The sequence below is a fragment of the Lithobates pipiens genome, unplaced genomic scaffold, assembly GCF_037356315.1.
Source record: "Lithobates pipiens isolate NorthernLeopardFrog02 unplaced genomic scaffold, aLitPip1_a1.2 Scaffold_10, whole genome shotgun sequence".
Taxonomy (NCBI): Eukaryota; Metazoa; Chordata; class Amphibia; order Anura; family Ranidae; genus Lithobates; species Lithobates pipiens.
Genome location: NW_027507686.1, coordinates 55,652,476 through 55,673,692, shown reverse-complemented (window position 1 = coordinate 55,673,692; position 21,217 = coordinate 55,652,476). Strand labels below are relative to the sequence as shown.

Below are 21,217 nucleotides of genomic sequence, written 5' to 3'. Positions count from 1 at the left end.
TTAAATATTGTGCCGGGGGGGTCCTTTTTATCTGCCTGTAAAGTAGCACATCTTTCCCATGTTCATAACAGTACCACAGCAAAATGACATTTCTAAAGGAAAAAATGTAATTTAAAACTGCACTCGGCTATAATTTATTGCTGAGTCTCTGCAATATACATAAAAATCGATGAAAAAAACGGCATGAGTCTGTCCCCCCCCCCCCAGTCCATTACCAGGCCCTTCAGGTCTGGTATGGATATTAAGGTGAACCCGTGCCAAAAATGTTTAAAAAATGGCGTGGGTGTCACCCAAAATCCATACCAGGCCCTTCAGGTCTGGTATGGATTTTAAGGGGAACCCTGTTCCAAAATAAAAAAAGGCGTGGGGGTTCCCCCCAAAATCCATACCATACCAGACCCTTATCCGAGCACTCAGCCTGGCAGGCCGCAGGAAAAGGGGGGGCGAGAGAGCCTCCCCTCCTGAACCCTACCAGGCCACATGCCCTCAACATGGGGAGGGTACTTTGGGGTCCCCCTCAAAACACCTTGTCCCCATGTTGATGGGGACAAGGGCCTCATCTCCACAACCCTTGCCCGGTGGTTGTAGGGGTCTGCAGGCAGGGGGCTTAACGGAATCTGGAAGCCCCGTTTAACAAGGGAGCCCCCAGATCCCACCCCCCATGTGAATGGGTAAGGGGTACATTGTACCCCTACTCATTCACCAAAAAAAGGGTAAAAAAAAATAAAAATGACTGGAGACAGTTTTTATAAATTTATTAAATTCCTATATTTAAAAAAAAAGTGTCCCGCAATGTCCATCAATCTTCAATCACAGCGCAATGGTCCAGAGAAAAAAAACTGGAAAACTCTGCCTCAATGGGAGGCATCCCTGCGACTGCAGCCTTTTTGCAATGACAGCTCTTATATAACCAAGGATAAGCCACCTGGTGACGTAAATGTGGCTCTCTTGTCTCCCCCCTTTTCATGCTGCTCGCCAGGTTGCGTGCTCGGATAAGGGCTGGCATGGATTTTGGGGGGACCCCCACGCCATTTTTTTTTTTTTACATTTTGGGCACGAGGTTCCCCTTAATATAAATACCAAACCTGAAGGACCTGGTATGGACTTTGGGGGGTCCCCCATGCTATTTTTTTTTAAGGACCTGGTAATGGATTGGGGAGTCTCACGCCATTTTTTTCAATGATTTTTATGTATATTCGTGGTATCCAACAGTACATTACAGCCGCAAGCAGTTTTAATTAAAATTTTTTCCTTTAGAAATTTCATTCAACTTACGTTCGACTTGAACATCGGGCTCATCCCTACTGAACATGGTACACTATATTACCAAAATTATTGGGACACCTGCCTTTACCCACACATGAACTTTAATGGCATCCCACTCTTAGTCTGTAGGGCTCATTTGAGTTGGCCCACCCTTTGCAGCTATAACAGCTTCAACTCTTCTGGGAAGGCTGTCCATAAGGTTAAGGAGTGTGTCTATGGTAATGTTTGACCATTCTTCCAGAAGCGCATTTGTGAGGTCAGGCACTGAGGTTGGACGAGAAGGCCTGGCTTGCATTCTTCATCCCAAAGGTTGAGTTCAGGATTCTGTGCAGGCCAGTCAAGTTCCTCCCCCCAAAACCTGCTCATCCATGTCGTTATGGACCTTGCTTTGTGTACTGGTCCAAATCATTTAATGGAGGGGAAATTATGGTGTAGGGTTGTTTAACAGGGGTTGGGCTTGGCCCCTTAGTTCCAGTGAAGGGAACTCTTAAAGCGGTTCTCCACCCTAAAGTGGAAGTTCCACTCATCTGATCCCTCCCCCCCTCGGTGCACAATCGGCACCTTTCAGGGGGGAGGGGGGTGCTGTTACCTGGATAATCCAGGTATCTGCACCCACTTCCAGGATAGACTGCCGCAGACCGCCACAGATGCCCCCCCCCCCCCCCGTTGTGTTCTGGGAAACACATAGTTCCCAGGACACAGCGGGGACCAGCAGAGACAGCAGAGATGCGCAGAGCGACTCGCGCATGTGCAGTAGGGAACCGGGCAGTGAAGCCGCAGTGCTTCACTTCCCGATTCCCTGACAGAGGATGGCGGCGGGGGCAGCAGAGAGACGAGCAATCGCTCGTCATCTGCCACCGACATCTCTGGACCCTGGGACAGGTAAGTGTCAATTTATTAAAAGTCAGCAGCTGTGAGATTTGTAGCTGCTGGCTTTTAATATTTTTTTTTAAGGTGCAGAACCGCTTTAAAGTTCATGTGTGTGTAAAAGCAGGCGCCCCAATACTTTTGGTAATATAGTGTAATTTCCAGAGGCGTACAGATGTCGGTGCGGTCTGCATTGGGTGCAGAGTAGCTGGGGGTGCTGCTGCCTGACAATTTTTTTGTGTTGCACAATACTCCACTGCAGCACACTTTAAGACAAAAGAAAAATGGCGGCTAATGGCAGCACCCTCAGTGAGTCCGAACCTACTGCTTGAGTAATAGTGGAAGATAAGAGTGAGAGGAAGTCTCCTGCCCTGCTCCACCAATCACTCTCTTACCTAACCCGAACTTCCCCTTACTCTGAGCTTCCACTGTAAACGATCAACTAATGAGTGATTTTTTGGGGGGGGGGGGGGGTGTCTGTACTGAGGGTTCTGTAATATGGGGGGGGTCTGTACTGGGAAAGGGAGCTGGGGTTCCTGTACTGAGGTGTCTGTCCTGGAGAGTAATCAGCATGATAACATTCCGAACAACAGAGAAAAAACTTCAATAAAACAAAGCAAACAAATTCCATTTAAATTGAGCCATTAATAAAGTTCGAACAAAAATACATTCAGTGTGCGCCTATCGTATTACAGTCTCTTTAAATCTGGGTTCCCATCAGAGTCCCCCATACATCAGGTTCATCATCAAAGTCCCTCCTTACAGTAAGGTCCCCGTCAGAGTCCCCCCTTACATCCTCCTTTTCATTAGAGTCCCCCCTTACATCAGGCTCTCCCTCAGAGTCACCCTTACATCAGGGTCCTCATCAGAGACTCTTCTTACAATAAGGTCCCCATCAAAGTGCCTCCTTACAGTCTCCTTTCATTAGAGTCCCCCCTTACATCAAGTTGCCTATCAGAGTCAACCCTTACATAAGGGACACCATCAGAGTCCTTCCTTACAACAGGGTCTGTATCAGAGTCCCGCTTACATTACGGTCCTCATAAGAATCCCTCCTTACAGTGAGGTCCACATCACAGTGCCTCCCTTACATCCTCCTTTCATCAGAGTCCTCTTTAAATCAGACAAACAAGATATTTGGGGGGCACACCCTAAAAAAATGCATAAAGATGGTGCTGCCATAAGACCATACAACAGAACAAAAATATTACAGCTCCCACTAATCATGGGGTACTTTGTCGCAGTAAGTGGGCTTAAGCACCATATAGCAATATGGTGTGTCCAAATCCCCATATTTTTTGATAATGTTTTTTTAAAGTGTCTAGGTGTTTTTAAAAAGCCTTGCGGGAGGTAAATGTGAGTTTTGCATGTGTATGCTGTAATATTTTTGTTCTGTTGTATGGTCTTATGGCAGCACCATCTTTATGCATTTTTTTAGGGTGTGCCCCCCAAATATCTTGTTTGTCTATTGTATGGATTCTGACCAAATCCTTTTGGGTGGAGCACCCCACTCCATTAGTGACCACCTGTGTCATGGTGGAGACCTCATCTTCTCCCATATAGAGGAGTATAGCTCCCATGGTTCAGAGAAGCAGGATCTCCCAATCTATGGATAGTGTAGGACCCACTAATCATGGGGTACTTTGTCGCAGTAAATGGGAAGCGGAGCTCCACCCTAAAGTGGAACTTCCGCTCATTGGAACCCTCCCCCCCTCCGGTGCCACAATTGGCACCTTTCAGGGGGGAGGGGGGTGCAGATACCTGTATAGTACAGGTATTTGCACCCACTTCCGGCATAGATATCTGCAGAATCTGCAGGTATTTACACCACTTCCCGCGGGTCCCCCGCTGTCTGCTGGGAAACACATGGATCCCAGAGACAGCAAAGACCATCTTTATTGCGCAGCGTGACTCGCACATGCGCAGTAGGGAACCGGGAAGTGAAGCCGCAAGGCTTCACTTCCCGATTCCCATACCCAAGATGGCGCCGGCAGCACCCGAGAGCCGATCGAGAGATCGGCTTCGGGTGCCGACATCGCGGGCACGCTGGGCGGGTAAGTGTCCTTATTTTAAAAGTCAGCAGCTGCAGTATTTGTAGCTGCTGACTTTTAAAAACAAAAAATGGCGGAACTCCCGCTTTAAGCACCATATAGCAATATAGTGTGACCAAATCCCCATATTTTTTGATAATGTTTTTTGAAAGTGTGTAGGGGTTTTTAAAAAGCCTTGCTGGAAGTAAATGTTAGTTTTGCATGTGTGCGCTGTAATATTTTTGTTCTCCTTATATCAGAGTCCCCCTTTACTTCAAGGTCCTCCTTTTATTAGAGTCCCAATCAATCTCCAACCTTACACTGGGGTCCCCATCAGAGTGGACTGTGCACATCAGCTGTGAACTGGATAAAATCTTGTAGCAGGCCCATACCTCCCAACTTTTTGAGATGGGAGTGAGGGACACCTATTAGCAAAAGTATGTAGGCGTAGGACACATACCCCTGCCACACCAATGTAAAAGAGAATTAGGTAATAAAAACAATTGATGGTTAAACCCACAAGTACCTTTTTTTTACCACAACTATTTCTTTATATTGACTTTTGAAATGTACAAATGCAGAAATTTAGAAATTGGATGAAAGACTTAGTACTGGGAAACACTTTTTGAAAGATAAATAGTGTATTTTATATACAACTATATGGATCAGACCAAGATGAGGGACAAATGAGGAGGAAAATGGGACGGAGGAACTTTGTTCCAAATCAGGGTCAAATCAATCACAGTCCCTCAAAATCAAGGACAGTTGGGAACTATGGCAGGCCGCATGTGGCCTGCAGGACATAGTTTGGAGACCCCTGACTTACATATTGCCTTAACTACACCATTAAAGCTAAAGCAATCTTCTAGTCATATTACAGCAAATGAAAAAGCAAAATAGTACAATTCCTAACTGTAATGACGTGTACACACGAGCGGAATTTCCGACAGAAAAAGTGAGATGGGAGCTTTTCATCGTATATTCCGATCGTGTGCATGCCCCATCGGACTTTTTATGTAGAAAATTCTGACGGACCTAGAAATAGAACATGTTCTATATTTTTCCGGCGGAACAAATTCCTATCGGGAAAACCGCTCGTTTGTATGCTGTTCCAACGTACCAAAAATGACGCATACTCTTAAGCAAGTATGAGACGGAAGCTATTGGCTACTGGCTATTGAACTTCCTTTTTCTAGTCCCGTCGTACGTGTTGTATGTCACCGCGTTCTTAACGGTCAGAGTTTGGTGTGAACATGTGTACGCAAGACATTTTCAGCGGAATTACGTCTGAAAAACCTTCAGAGTTTATTCCGATGGGAAAACCAGTCGTGTGTTCAGGGCATAATAGTAATAAAATTACTAACGCTTTTACATCTAAAGTAAAATGACTAAGGGGCAAACTATAGTAGTAGTAGTAGTAGTAGTATAGTCTGTTTAGCCACAAGTATAAAGATTTTGGTAGGTATGTATATTGTGATTTCTGGTACAGTCTTGTTACAAATATTACTGTTGGGTATTTTACTGCCAACATGTAAAGAGATGCAATCAGTGGTGATGGTAATCTTTTTTTAGGAAACATCTTGTAGTCTATGCCATCTACGTAATCTAGTGCCATTGTAAACACTATAAATTCCTTCCACATTCTCATATTATATATCTCCTGTATTTCTTTGCTGGACATTTGGTTTGCTGGGATGCCAGTTCCTTTTTTTTCCTCCCTCTCTCTGCCCCCACAATAGTCTCAGGAGCTGAGAGGGCATTTTGTACACAGTATTCTGAAAGCCAGCGGTCAGCAGATCTGACTCAGCAGGTCCATTCAGCGCTTATCACCAGGGTGACTGGGTCAGGTGACCTGCACCCATGGGCCTTGCTGAGCTTGTGATTTTGGTGGGGAGTTTTTTTGTGAGGTTGGTGATCTCTTACAGGCACTCACATCTTTCTCTTTATCCCACTGCTGGAGGGGCCCGGAGGCAGCTGCCCGAACAGAAACTGGATTAACTGTCAGGAAAAAGCACAGCATCAGGTTATTAGTTTCAGAACTCATTGCCCTCTCACCCTTTGTATGGTCCAAGCATTAGAAAAACAGCATATTTCATTAAGAAACACTTAACAAATGTCTCACTGTACTTGGTATCAAAAACATGACAACACTTTCCAGACCATAAAAACTGATAACAGATATTTATCAACCTAAAAGCTGAACTCCGTGCACAAAAATGTTAATTTAAAAGTATTACTCAACAGCAACAAAGGATAGAAATCCATTTTGTATGTATCAAATGCCTTTTCAAATCCAGTTATTACCTTGCAAAATATTGATGACATCATTATTGTGCTGTACAGAGAGCAGAGCTGTGGGGGGGGGGGGGGGGGGGCATCACTACTGTGCTGTACAGAAAGCAGAGCTGTGGGAGGGACGTCATTACTGTGCTGTACAGAAAGCAGAGCTGTGGGAGGGATATCATAACTGTGTTGTACAGAGAGCAGAGCTGTGGGAGGGACATCATTACTGTGCTTTACAGAGAGCAGAGCTGTGGGAGGGACATCATTACTGTGCTGTACAGAGAGCAGAGTTGTGGGAGGGACATCATTACTGTGCTTTACAGAGAGCAGAGCTGTGGGAGGGACATCATTACTGTGCTGTACAGAGAGCAAAGTTGTGGGAGGGACATCATTACTGTGCTTTACAGAGAGCAGAGCTGTGGGAGGGACATCATTACTGTGCTGTACAGAGAGCAGAGTTGTGGGAGGGACATCATTACTGTGCTGTACAGAGAGCAGAGTTGTGGGAGGGACATCGTTACTGTGCTGTACAGAGAGCAGAGTTGTGGGAGGGACGCAGTAGGCCCCACACACTATAGACCTTATGTAGAAAACTATAGGAATGGGCGGAGATATGACCAGTCACCCTGCACATGGAAAGAAAGCAGCAGTGGGTGGTCTTTATTACAGGAAGCTCCTGCACAGACGAAAAGTTTCCCATTGGATTACTACAGAGATCCGGAAGAAATACACAAAGCACACCAAGATTCAAGTAAGAATACACATGCCTTTTTTATTGAGGAAGAAAAAGGTCTCCCATGGGATTTTATTGCAGCCAAAACTACAACAAATATATTTAAAAAAAAATTACATTTTATTGTAAAAATTTATACTCGTAAAACCACTTAATAAAAACATGTTTGCAGAGATAACACAAAAAAATTACTGGGCTTGTGCCCGACCTTTACAACTTGCCGACCTGCCGCCGTAATTTTACTGCGGCAGGTCAGCACAATCCCGCGAGCCTTCGTAGCTATACGTCAGCTCGTGGGATCGGGATAGCAGGCGCGCATGCTGCTGGCCGGCCACTAGCGATCGCGGGCACGAGAGGCAGAACACAGAAGTGTGTGTGTAAACACACAAATCCCTGTTCTGCTCTTTGAGGAGAGACAGATTGTGTGTTCCTAATAGCTAGGAACCACGATCTGTCATTTCCTCTAGGTCAGTCCCCTTTCAGTTATAAACACGTAGCAGGGAACACAGGTAACCCCTTGATCGCCCCCTAGTATTAGCCCCTTCCCTGCCAATGACATTTTTACAGTAATCAGTGCCTTTTTATAGCACTGATCGCTGTATAAATGCCAATGGTGCCAAAAATGTGTCAAACGTGTCCAATGTGTCCGCCATAATGTTGCAGTCACAATAAAAATCGCAGATTGTCACCATTACTAGTAAAGAAAAAATAATAATACAAATTCTATAAATCTATCCCCTATTTTGTAGATGCTATAACTTTTGCACAAATCAATCAATAATCCCTTATTGCGATTTTTTTTTTACCAAAAATAGACAAATAAATAAAAGCTGCAAACACATCTGTGAGATATTTTTACACTAAAATAACGCTCACATAAGTAAACTGTAAATGTGCTTATTGCCAAACAAACCCAACAGGTAACAGTGTCGTTAGTTGTCACTTCCAGACACGCTGCCCCTTTGTACGCGTTTCGTCACCAGTCAGTTTTGTTTGGCGATATGCTCATTTCTTACGTGAGTGTTATTTTAGCATAAAAAACTGTGGTTTTAAAAGGTTTTACACTATCCAGTGCTTTCTTCTTGGTACATGTTCTTTGCAGAAGTACGAGGTGCCTATTCCAAGGCTGCCTGACTGAATGCCATGAAGGGTCTTCAGTTTTGGCTCACGCTTCTCTTTGTGTTAAGAAGAAATCATCATCACAATTTTTAATTTGGGACTTTATATATATTTTGAACTGGATTTGAGAATTTCAATTGAGAATTATGTTTGCACAGATGCTTTGGCTTTGAAAATATACATCCATACCCACTGTATACCCCAGAGGTATTGACTGTATGATATGGAATTAATAAAGGGTTGAGGGTGAAAGCTGGTGACATATAGGATAGTGTTGCCAGCTGTGATTTTGCATAGCTGCTGGAAAGTAATCTATTGGGCTCCCTGATTGTCCATGTGTCCAAGAATGTAACCGTTTTGCGACTATGAGACATGGTAAATGAAAGGTTATATTCGTTCTCGTTCATATCTGTCAAGCACTGGGTCAACAATTCCTCAGACCCCTTGCAGACTAGGAAAACATTATTGATGTACCTGTGCCATGTAGATGGTGGCAAGAATACAATGAGAGGCCCTTGCCTGAGAGAAAAGATCACTCCTACTCCCCCAGGTACAGATTGACGAAGATGGGGCACATGTCCCCATCACTATGCCCTGCACCTGGAGGTAGTGGGAGCCATCAAAGAGGACCCTGGTCCCCTGTGGACCCTGGCGCTGGGACTATATACTCTTTTGGGATCCTCAAGGCGAATATTGAGCAATTTTCATTCACTACTCTGGGCATTGTATGAGTTGTTGACTTGTATGTATTAATTTAATTATTGATAATACTACATCTATTTTTGGTGGCATGTTTTTTATTTTCTTCATATCCAGGTACCCCTTGTCCCCCCTGATGAAGATTGTATATATCAATCAAAACGCATTGGTAATTTGTGGCAAAGAAAGTCTCTTATAATGCTATATGCATATTGATTTTTATATGCCTAGAACTCACGAGTATACAGAGTATGAATGTATATTTTCAGAGCCAGAGCATCTATGTAAACGTGTTTTTATTAAGTGATTTTATGAGTATAAATTTGTACAATAATATGTCATTCTTTTTTATATATATTGGTTGTTGTGGACGCAAACAAGTCCCATGGGAGACCTTTCTTAGTCATTTAGTTAGGGGATGTGGCAACTTTTGACTCAAGGTGGTTCACCTATTTTGTTTGACTTTTTTTATTTAGACAATATTTGCCCCCCTGGAGTTCAGTTTTAAGTCTTCTTATGTCCAGGATTACACCAACTAGACCAGCCTTTCTCAACCTTTTCAACACAGAGGAACCCTTGGAAGAACTTTCCACTCTCAGGGAACCCCTGCTAGAAATGACTATATCTACAACTCATGATCTATTAGTGTGATGGTCAGTGGGGAGGATGCTCCTTACATTTGTGGAATTAACCCTTTACAGATAGATAAAAGGATCACCGGTGTCAGTGGGAACGTATCTGACAGGCAGAAATTGCTCCAGGAACCCCTAGCAATCCCTGGAGGAACCCTGAACTCACCTCTGCAATCTATCATTAAAGTATAATTACAGCCCAAACGTATTTTTTCCGTTTTGCATAGAGAAGGTGAAGGTTGTGTCTGTGACTCCTTGGGGAGATATCCCTTCACTTCCTGTCCTGTCCTGTAGGCTCAACAGAAAGTGAGAAGATATTTTTCCAATGTGAGGGAAATCCTCACTTAGATAGTTGTGGAGGGAACGGGTATCACTATTGAAAGATTACCTCTTGTTCTGGTGGCAACTCATAATTTTGAATTTGCATTGCTTTAATTCCTAGTATTTAGAGAGGGTGAGTTTTCCTACTGGAGGCACAGACTGCAGTACAAATCTGACACTGGATCTATCCCTTCACCACTCGAAAAGGGGAGTTCCACTCTTCCTCCTCTTTACCCCCTCCCCTAACAATTTTAGCACATCGGTTTTGGGGGGGATTTGTTGTGGGAACCTGGTCCCACTTCCGCTCTGTTCGCCTAGGCATTCTGAGCGGAAGTTCTCGCCCATGGACAGTGGGCATCTGGCTGCCTACAGTTAATATGTTGGCGCCGGGGTACCGAAAGCCCATGAAAAAAACAACCTGGGTGATGGATCTCTGGACAGGTGACTGTCTGTTTAACAAAAGTCAGCAGCTACAGTTTTTGTAGCTGCTGACTTTTGATCTTTGCACAAGTGACTGAAGAACTGCTTTAAAATACAAACGAAAGGCAAAACACTTTTGTATACTTATAAAAAACATTATAAATACCTTTTTTCCCCCCCTTTTTTTTAGAAGTGATACCATACCCTCTGTTCTCAGTTGCATAAGGAACTCAGGGAGCTGAGGGGAGGAGAAATAGCTAGTCTTCCAGTGAATGGCTGTGCAGGGAGGAAGGTGTGTCAGCACAGGTCTAACCATTGGAGGAGAGCAGGCTGAGTTGCAAGCACAGCCAGAAAACTGACTACGCTTTTCTTTCATGCCTAGTGTGGTCAGTTTTAATAGGAAAGCAGAGAAACACCAGGGATTTCACACAAAGGAAGCAATACAAAGAGAACAGGATACTTGTTCATACAAGTACATGGCACATATCAGGAATATGAAATGTTAGGGTAACATATTTAATATATGTGACACAGGAAGGACAGGGATGGATGGTGGGAGCCCCTCAGGCCAGCACAAAAAAGATTTGTTGGGCTAGCAGCCCTAACTGGCCTCCATTCATTCCTTGATCAAAGTAAGACCTGAAGCCACGGACAGCTGCTAGGTCTTATATACCGTAGATACTTTTTCCTGCTTAGACCTGTTTAGATTTGTGATTCTAGCACCTGGCCTAGGAGAGTCTTCCAGCACTGATTTAGCTTTCAACTTGAAGCAAAGGCCATATATATCTGATCACAATTCCAGCTCATTGACTTCCTTTGCTGTCAATCCCTGTTGCTTTTGCTCCCCTCTTCCACAATCTGGTCTCATTAACTCCTCTATTCCCATCTTCTACATTTCAGTCTTGTTGCTTCTTTCTCTTTTTCTTCCACAATCCAGTCCTCCTGCTCCTCCACCCTACTTTCATTAACTCCTGCCCCCCCCCCCCCCCCTTTCACTGTCTGACTATGTCCTATAACACACTGCACACCTTTTATCATGCCCACCAGTCACTAAGGTACAGCAGGATATGTGTGCGGTGCACATTCTTTAGCCTACCAGGATCTGTCCTTACCATAAAAGAGCCTGTTGGCTGCCTTTGTCCTTCAGGACAGAAAGTCCCCATCCTCCCCTGAAGTGAAAGATATGCAGTTGATATGGTATGAACCAGATTCACTCACCCCCAGCCTTTGCCATCACCATTCTAATGTTGCCCCTCCTCTTAGATAGAAAACTTGATTGGCAGGATTCTGCCCATTGGGTTGAACATATTTTGGGAACATAACTGTGAAATAAGTCTAAGCCCTTGTACACACGGTCGGAGATTCCGACAACCAAATCCGTCTGAGTAATTCCGACGGATTAATTCCGGAAGAGGTCCGGAAGTGATGTTGCATACACACGGTTGGACTAAATTGTCGGAAAATCTGATTGTACATAACGTGATGACGTTATTTTGTTAGACAGGACTACGTTCAGGCTAGTAGCCATTAGCTTTGGTCTAGGAATTTGATCTGAGCATGCGTGGCACTTTGTCCGTCGGAGTAGGCTACGCATGATCGGAGTATGTCCGATAGGAGCATTTTGTCGGAAAATTTTACCGGCAAGTTGGAAAACTTGGTCCGTCGGATATTCCGACGGAAACAGTCCGATGCAGACCACACACAGTAGGAATATCCGACAAAGCGGTCCGATAGGACACATTCCGTCGGAATCTCCGACCGTGTGTACAATTGCTTAAATGGTCTAATCTGTTGTTATCACATTTGCATTCCATAATAAACAAATCTTCCCAACTGTGCCTTTTCAATCACCAACAATCTGCTGCGTTCACTCTTGAGCGTTGCATTTTTGATGCGCGCTTTATGGGTGTCTTTTTTCTTAGCCAATAGAGAAAAATATCACCTGTTTCATCATTTGTTGCTATGTTTTTTCATCCACTTTGTCTTTTTCTTCCTGGTGTTTATTTTTATTTATTTTTTGTTAGGGGTATCCCTAACCCTAGCAAAATAAATAAATAAATAATAAATACACATCAGGGCTAGGGTTAGAGGTTAACACTAACTAAATAAACAAATACATAAGAATAATGAGAAATAAAGAATACATAAAAAAATAAATAAAGACCAGGGTTAGGGGTTCATTTATGTATTTATTTTAGGGAATATAGTTATTTGTTTATTTATGTATGTATTATTTTTTATTATTTATTTATTTATGTATGTATTATTTTTTATTATTTATTTATTTTATTATTATTATTATTATTTATTGATTATTATTTAGTTTCATTTATTTTTTGCATTTGAGGAGAAAAATGTGGCAAAATGCTAAAAGAAAAATTGCATGTTTCAGTGCATTTCTCTGAGGGGAAAATGTTTAAGCCCTTGTACACACGGTCGGACATTCCAACGGAAAATGTCCGATCGGACCGTGTTGTCAGATAATCCGACCGTGTGTGGGCTTCATCTGACTTTTTCCGTCGGAATGTCCGACCGACAAAGTTTGAGGGCTGGATATAAAATTTTCCGACAACGTGATCTGATCGGACTTTGTCCGATTGTTTGTAGAGAATTCTGATCGGACAAAGTGCCACGCATGCTCAGATCAAATTCCTAGACCAAAGCTATTGGCTACTAGCCGCAACGTATTCCCGTTGCAACGAACTAACGTAATCACGTTCCAAACTATTGGATTTTCCAACAACTTTGTCCGACCGTGTGTATGCAACACCAGTTTCGGACAAAATCCGTCGGAAAAAATCCCACGGATTTTGTTGTCGGAATGTCCGACCGTGTGTACAAGGGCTAACAATGCACCAATCTGCCTGAATATAGCTACAAAAGTAGCTCCAAAGCTTTTTTGACCTTCAGGATTCACATCGCTCATGTTCCTATATTGTTCTTCTTTATATACATATAAGTGGATCTAAAAACATAGAAGCCAACTTTGCTATCTTGTTTATAAGGTCTCATTCAGGTTGGATGGCCTGCTGCATTCAGATGCATCTAAACATCATCGCTGGACGTAGCATCAATCTGTGATGGGACCACATACAAACTGGACAATTATATGGTCAGAGCAGAACAAGTTGGCTGGCCAGAGCAGATGAGCGATTGATTTGTATAGAGTATAAATATGGTGCATCTGCTGGCCATGGCTGTTCACGCACACTTTAAGAGGGCAGCTAGTTTCTGTACCAGCAAGAATCGCCAGCGTAAAGGAAGTCTAAGCTCTTGTACACACGGTCGGACATTCCGACAACAAAATCCATCGGATTTTGTCCGACGGATTTTGTCCGAAACTGGTGTTGCATACACACGGTCGGACAAAGTTGTCGGAAAATCCGATCGTTCAGAACGTGGTGACGTTATTTCGTTACGACGGGACTACGTTCAGGCTAGTAGCCAATAGATTTGGTCTAGGAATTTGATCTGAGCATGCATGGCACTTTGTCTGATTGGAATTCTCTACAAACGATCGGACAAAGTCTGATTGGATCATGTTGTCGGAAAATTTTATAGCCCAGCTCTAAAACTTTGTCGGTCGGATATTCAGACGGAAATAGTCAGATGGAGCCCACACACTGTCTGATTATCCGACAACACGGTCCGATCCGACATTTTCCGTCGGAATGTCCGACCGTGTGTACAAGGGCTTAAAGGAGCATGCTCAGGAGATCATTTTTTTCTCACTTGCTTTACTACTTGAAAAGCAGGTGCATATTCATAGTCAAGTCACCCTACATGCACATGGTTTTCCCAGTGTAGCAAATCATCAAGTATTGATCCAGGATCAGTGTGACAGCCCATACAGCTTCCAAAGCAAGCCAACAATGGTACCTACCATATTTAAATATTGATGGCTTTGGGTTAATAAGATGCTTTTTTGGATATTTTTATTTTTTATTATACTTTAGCCCTAGCTGTAGCTCAAGAAGAGAAAATCGTTCCATAATCAAGTTTTAGAAAGAAGATGACCAATGAACTAACCTTGTTGATAATTTTCTGCTGCTGGGAATGGTTCTGTCTGAGAGAGACAACTTCACGCCATAGAACTTCATTCTGCCTGGCAAAAAAAAGAGATAAAGAATTAAAAAGATTGGAAAATACTTAAAATTTACATATTAAAGCTTATTTGAGATTTTAATGGGTTTAAACTTGGGTTTATATCAGTATCAGTATCGGTGCCGATACTAATCATTCGCACAAGTATCGGTACTCCCACTCCCCCTTAGCTCAGTTTTTGTGTCCTCTGGAGATTTGCTTCTCCTTCTCGGACTCCTCTGCGGGCGGCTGTAGGGTGACAGATCTGCCTGCCTGGTGAGTAGTGTGTCCTGCACTGAGCCAGGCTTTGCTGCTGCAGAACTTCTTGGAGGGGGAGGGCAGGTCTGCCTCCACCATTCTTCCAGAAGTGTATTTTTGAGGCCAGGCACTGATGTTGGACAAGAAGGCCTGGCTCGCAGTCTCCACTCTAATACAGTATAACCCAAAGATGTTCTATTGGGTTTAGGTCTCTGTGCAGGCCAGTCAAGTTCCTTCACCCCAAACTCGCTCATCCGTGTCTTTATGGACCTTGTTTTGTACACTGGTCCAAATCATTTGGTGGAAGGGGGGGGGGGGGGGATTATGGTGTGGGGCTGTATTTCAGGGGTTGGGCATGGCCTTTTGGTTCCAGTGAAGGAACTCTTAAGGCGTCAGCATACCAAGTCATTTTGGACACTTTCATGGATGCCATTAAAGTACATGTGTGTATAAAGGCAGGGGTGCCAATACTTTTGTTAATATAGTGTATTCAACTCGTATTCAGCCTATAAATCTCTATGAACTAGTAACATGATTAAACCATATAACACTTTGTAGTTTACACAGAGATGTCACTAGCTCCTAGTGAATTAATAGGCGGCATTTTTGCGAATATTGATCCAATCTCCCCTTAACAGCATAACATCACTGCTGTGATTTTGTAAAAGGTTAATTTTGGACTAAGGACTATTTTGCTGTGCAAAAGATGTACATGCAAAGATTTGTCACCAAGAAAAAATGTTTGCTGACGTTTAGTCTATTTCTAAAAACATATGCTGTGCAGCCGCAATCACACAGATTTTATGAATATTTGACATATTGAGTGTAATATGTTCATTTCCTATGATTGTCAGCGCCATCTAGTGGCCATAATACAGTATTTTACTGATTGAGGAAAATACTGCATTGCTGCATTATAACCACAACATGGAGCTGACGATCATAGGAAATAAACATATTACACACATAACTGCGATTATTTGTGACAGCTGTGTGCATTCTTAAGGCATCCGCACAGCAATATTTGTATGTGCTTGAAGTGTAACTTCACGATAACAGCCCATGGCTATTTATCTATTTATATATATCTCTGGGTTACAATGAGCTGTCAGTAATTCAAGCGCCAGCTTGGAGTGGACAACAGTATGTAGGGAACAGCAGAATATTGGGTGTATTAGGTGCTGAAGTACTGGGTACTCACTTTGCATACCCAATCATGTACAAAAGGTAATTAAATTAGCTACAACCCCCGGCTGGATACGTTATTCATCCAGCACCAGATTGTGGACACAGAACAAAGCTGTGGTATGTGTGCTGCAGAACTAGCTGAATGGAGTTCAGTAGAGTTCACCATCTTCCACCATTTTCTGTTATTTTTATTTAATGATACCAGGTAAAGAGTTAATAATTAAAGAAAAGTAATGGGATAATAAAATACTATTATAAGCTTTATCCATCAAGGCATTACCTTTGTGACATACCTAGTTTTCCTACATATTAGGTACAACCTTATACAGGGCTTTTTTTCAGCAGGAACGTGGGGGAACGCAGTTCCGGCACCTGCAGCACTGCATGTATGCAATGGCAAGAGGTGATGGGGTTTGATGGAGGGTCTACTGATGCTGGCTGGGATCTATTTTTGCGTGGAAATCTATTGTTGCTGGTTCCTTTGATGCTCTGAAGGAACAAGTTGATATCTGCAATATTTTTCTTTTTTTTTCAAATACCTCTTATTACGTCATGCAGTAGAAGCACAATTTGGACTGCTGGGTGTGGACTTGACCACATCTCCTTGAGAGCATCTTATGGCAGACCTTATGCTGATAAACTGGTATCCACGTTTTATAATGCCCTACAATCTGCAGGTCCTCATCCCTTCGCATCTTCTTGTGCTAAGTGGCAGGCACTAATTCCTGACCTTGCAGACAAAGATTGAGAAGAGGTCACCGAAAACCTTCATGCAAGATATTAGCACAGCGGATACATTTATACATTTTAAATTCATTCCCCAACTGCATTATACTCCCGCTAAACGGAATTGTATGGGATTGACAGAGCAGGCTTCCTATCCTAGGTGTGGAGAAGTCTCGGCCAAGGCCATGCATATGTTTTGGTCCTGCCCAAGCCTGTCCCAGTTCTGGACTGACTTGTTTGATATGTTAACAACCCACTTTGACCTGCAAGCTCCTAAAACCCCGGAAGTCTGTTTACTTGGGGTCTTGGATTATTATGTTCCTCTTTAATGCAAAGGTATTAGATTTTGTTTGATCCTTTTCTTCACCAAAAAGGTCATCCTGCTACATTGGAGAAATTCAGCTCCTCTTACCCTGTCATATGTGTGCCGTCTGATCAACCTGGCACTGCCGCTATACAAACTTATCTACAAGGAGCTGGCCTGCTCAAAAAAAATGTGCTACAGTGTGGCAGCCATGGTTGGATAGCACGGCTTCTCAGGTGGCAGATTTGGTCTCCTCTCAATTATCTCTGGGTCTGTGGTACATTTTCTAATGCAGCTGGTGAGAGCAATGTTTGTGTGTGCATGTGTATATGTATGCATGGTGCAGCGTGTGGTTGTGTGTCAATGGCTGTGGGGGGGTTGCCTTTTTCTTTATCTCTAGTTGCTACAGCACGCCTGTTATGTTGTACAATTCGCTTCGACTTTTTTGAGGCTAAGGTCACGCTATTCTGCATTAGTTAAATATAAGTTATCCTAATCAGTATCTTTTGATGAGCTCTGCGTAGCTATCGTTATTACCGCCATCAAAATGTAAATGGCATATTCTTATTTCTTTGTTTAGGTTGTTTATAATGAAAATGACAAATAAACACCTTTAGAATCCATTATTGCTGGTGGAGGATCTTTTGTTACTGGGGGGTCAATTGTTGCTGGAAGGGATCTACTGTTTAGGGAGGGGTCTACTATTGCTGGCTGCTGGAGAGTCTATTGAGTCTATTGATGCTGGCTGCTGGGAGATCTTTTGATGCTGCTGTGGGTCTATTGTTGCTGGGGGGGGGGGTTATTACTGCTGGCTGCGGAGGATCTTTTTTATTGCTTTTTTTGTTATCATTACTAAATTCCTTACAAATTGCTTAGCACGAAAATATGATGCTTGGCTCTATATTTTCTAAAAGGGGCCATACTGGAAGCTGGGTAGGGGGTGGAAACAAGGGTAGGTGCTCAGAGGTGGGTAGGGGAAGAACCAAGGGACAGTGCTCAGAGGTTGGTAGGGGAAGAACCAAGGGACAGTGCTCAGAGGTTGGTAGGGGAAGAACCAAGGGACAGTGCTCAGAGGTGGGTAGGGTAAGAACCAAGGGACAGTGCTCAGAGGTGGGTAGGGGATGAACCAAGAAACAGTGCTCAGAGGTGGGTAGGGTAAGAACCAAGGGACAGTGCTCAGAGGTGGGTAGGGGGGTGGAAACACAAAGTGAGGAGGGAGTTCCCGAACCTATTCTCTGAGAAAGAAAAAAAATCTTGGCCCTATCCATCTCAGCCTGCATACTAGAACTCACTGTTTCATATCTTGCATCTGGCATTCTGTGTTCTCTTGTTGATTCCTCAGGGTCTGGACTTCATACAGGAGTCGGCTTACATCCTCATGTCGAAGTTTGGTCTCTTCACTCTTTACAACAGACACCTGAGCAAAATGACAAAATGACAATTTTAATGACATTTATATGTCGATAAAATTAGCTATACACCCTAGACATGTGCATAACGAAAAACATTGTTTTTCATTTCATTTAGATTCGTTAATCTAGTTCTTTATTTTTGTTAAATTTGGTTGATTCGTTCAATCCGTATTTGGAATTTTTTTTATATCTTTTTCATAAAACAAAAGAAAAATCTTCATCTAATGATTATGACTCTTTACTTGCCGACCAGCCGCCGTCATTATACTGTGGCAGATCAGCACAATCCCACGAACCGTCATAGCTGTGTGTTGGCTCCTTTAAGCGGGATAGCAGGCGTGCACGCACCCGCTGCACTGTGGGGGTGCCATGCATCACATGACCGCACAATTGTCAGTTAAAGCGACGCAGTGCAGAATCGCAAAAAATGGCCTGGTCATTGAGCAGTCAAATCTTCCAGTGTCGCTTGGAAGTTGGAGGGAGGCAACCAACTATCCCTGGACATTTTGTGAGTACAGACTACTGAGAGATGTTAGAGCGTTTTGGGCTGCTGTCACCCATATTGTGCTAGAGTCAGCTGTGTGTTTGTTTAAGGGGACATCAGCTGGTTTCCTAAAGAGTTTAGTGGTTAAAGCGGGAGTAAACCCGCTGAAGTATTTTTTTCGACCTGCAAAGGAAAAGGCATAATGAGCTAGCATACACCGCATACTAGCTCATTATGAAATACTTACCTTAGAACGAGGCCCCGACATCTGGCCCGATCCATGCCGAGGGAGCTGATATGTTCCCTCTGCCTGTCTTCCGGGTATCGTGGCTCCGGCACTGTGAGTGGCCGGAGCCGCGATATTGTCACTCCCGCGCATGCGCGCGGGAGCTTTCCTTAGGGCAGGGTCAGGCGTCTGCCGGACTTTCCGTTGAGAATCTCCTGTGTGCATGCGCCGCTGCAGTCAGCAGTTGCGAGGGTAATTTTTTTTACCTACAGGTAAGCCTTATTATAGGCTTACCTGTAGGTTAAACTTATAAAAATGACTTTACTTCTACTTTAAATAACATTTGGCTTAACAAAAACAGCATTATTTTGAAATGGTACTCTAATAACACACACAGTCTTTGATTTAAGAAACATGTTTACAGTTTCGAATGCCACATCAAAAATGTGTCCATGTGTATAAAATATTGTGTCAAAAAGTTGATAAACAGCAAGAGCTCAGAAACAAAATCAAAAAAATTGGCATATACAGTTGTGCTCATAAGTTTACATACCCTGGCAGAATTTATGACTTCTTGCCCATTTTTCAGAGGATAGGAATGATAACACACAAACTTTTCTTTCACTCATGGTTGTGTTTACTCTTTTTAAATCATAATCACAACAGAAACTACCCAAATGACCCTGATCAAAAATACCCCAGTTCTTAATACCGTGTATTGCCCCCTTTAACATCAATAACAGCTTGAAGTCTTTTGTGGTATTTGTGGATGAGGCTTTTTATCTTCTCACATGGTAAAGCTGCCCATTCCTCTTGGCAAAAAGCCTCCAGTTCCTGTAAATGCTTGGACTGTCTTGCATGAACTGCACATTTGAGATCTCCCCAGAGTGGCTCAATGATATGGAGGTCAGGAGACTGAGATGGCCAATCCAGAACCTTCACTTTATTCTGCTGTAGCCAATGGCCGGTTGACTTGGCCCGGTGTTTTGGGTCATTGTCATGTTGGAATGTCCAAGTACGTCCCATGCACAGCTTCCTGGCTGATGAATGCAAATGTTCCTCCAGCATTTTTTGATAACATATTGCATTCATCTTGCCATTCATTTTGACCAATTTTCCTGTGCCTTTGTAGCTCACACAACCTCAAAACATCAGCAATCCACCTCCGTGTTTCACAGTAGGAATGGTGTACCTTTCATCATAGGTCTTGTTGACTCATCTACAAATGTAGTGCTTATTAGACATGTGCATTCGTTTTCGTCCGAATGCATTTTCGTCCAAATTTCAGCTATTTTCGTTTTCGTTTTGACAAACGATAACGAAAGCACAGAATCTAAAAAACGAAAGATCCGACATAAATAAATGCTTTATTTTTGTTTTCATTGTTACAACAGTTCGATATAGAATAGGAGATTCGACGTGACTCTGACAATAATCTGTGTCTATAGAACCTGTGGTCGAATGTGAGAAAATATTCGACAGAGAAAAAAGATTTGACAGAGAGAAAAGATTCTGCAAGTTACTGTACTAAAAAGTGTTTGGGGACCCGGGTCCTGCCCCAGGGGACATTTATCAATGCAAAAAAAAGTTTTAAAAACTATCGTTTTTTCGGGAGCAGTGATTTTAATAATGATTAAAGTGAAACAATAAAAGTGTAATATTCCTTTAAATTTCGTAGGGGGGGGGGGGGGTTGTCTATAGTATGCCTGTGAAGGGGCGCATGTTTCTGCTGCTTAGAACTGTCCCTGCACAAAGTGTCATTTATGCAGGAAAAAAAGTCCTTTAAAATCACTCGCAGCTATTATGAATTGTCGGCTCCGTAATACAGAGAACACTCACACACTGGTATGGATATTAAGGGGAACCCCGCATCAAATTAAAAAAAAAATTGACGTGGGGGTCCCCCTAAAAATTCATACCAGATCCTTTATCCAAGCACGCAACCTGGCAGGCCGCAGGAAAAGAGGGGGGACGAGAGAGCGGCCCCCCCTCCCTCCTGAACCGTACCACGCCACATGCCCTCAACATTGGGAGGATGCTTTGGGGGTCTGTGACCCCTCAAAGCACCTTTATCCCCATGTTGATGAGGACAAGGGCCTCATCATCACAACCCTGGCCGGTGGTTGTGAGGGTCTGCGGGCGGGGGGCTTATCAGAATCTGGAAGC

At 43.2% G+C, this 21,217-nt stretch overlaps 1 protein-coding gene across 1 annotated transcript in view; it reads right to left on the bottom strand.

Moving 5' to 3' along the window:
* HSF4 (heat shock transcription factor 4) overlaps nt 1-21,217 on the bottom strand; it is a 136,676-nt gene that overhangs the window by 57,900 nt on the left and 57,559 nt on the right. The window contains exons 4-6 of the mRNA XM_077455267.1: nt 18,222-18,346; nt 14,400-14,475; nt 6,097-6,161 (exon numbers count right to left, since the gene is read on the bottom strand). Coding sequence (XP_077311393.1) covers nt 6,097-6,161; nt 14,400-14,475; nt 18,222-18,346 — 266 coding nt within the window. The remainder of the gene's footprint in view (nt 1-6,096; nt 6,162-14,399; nt 14,476-18,221; nt 18,347-21,217) is intronic.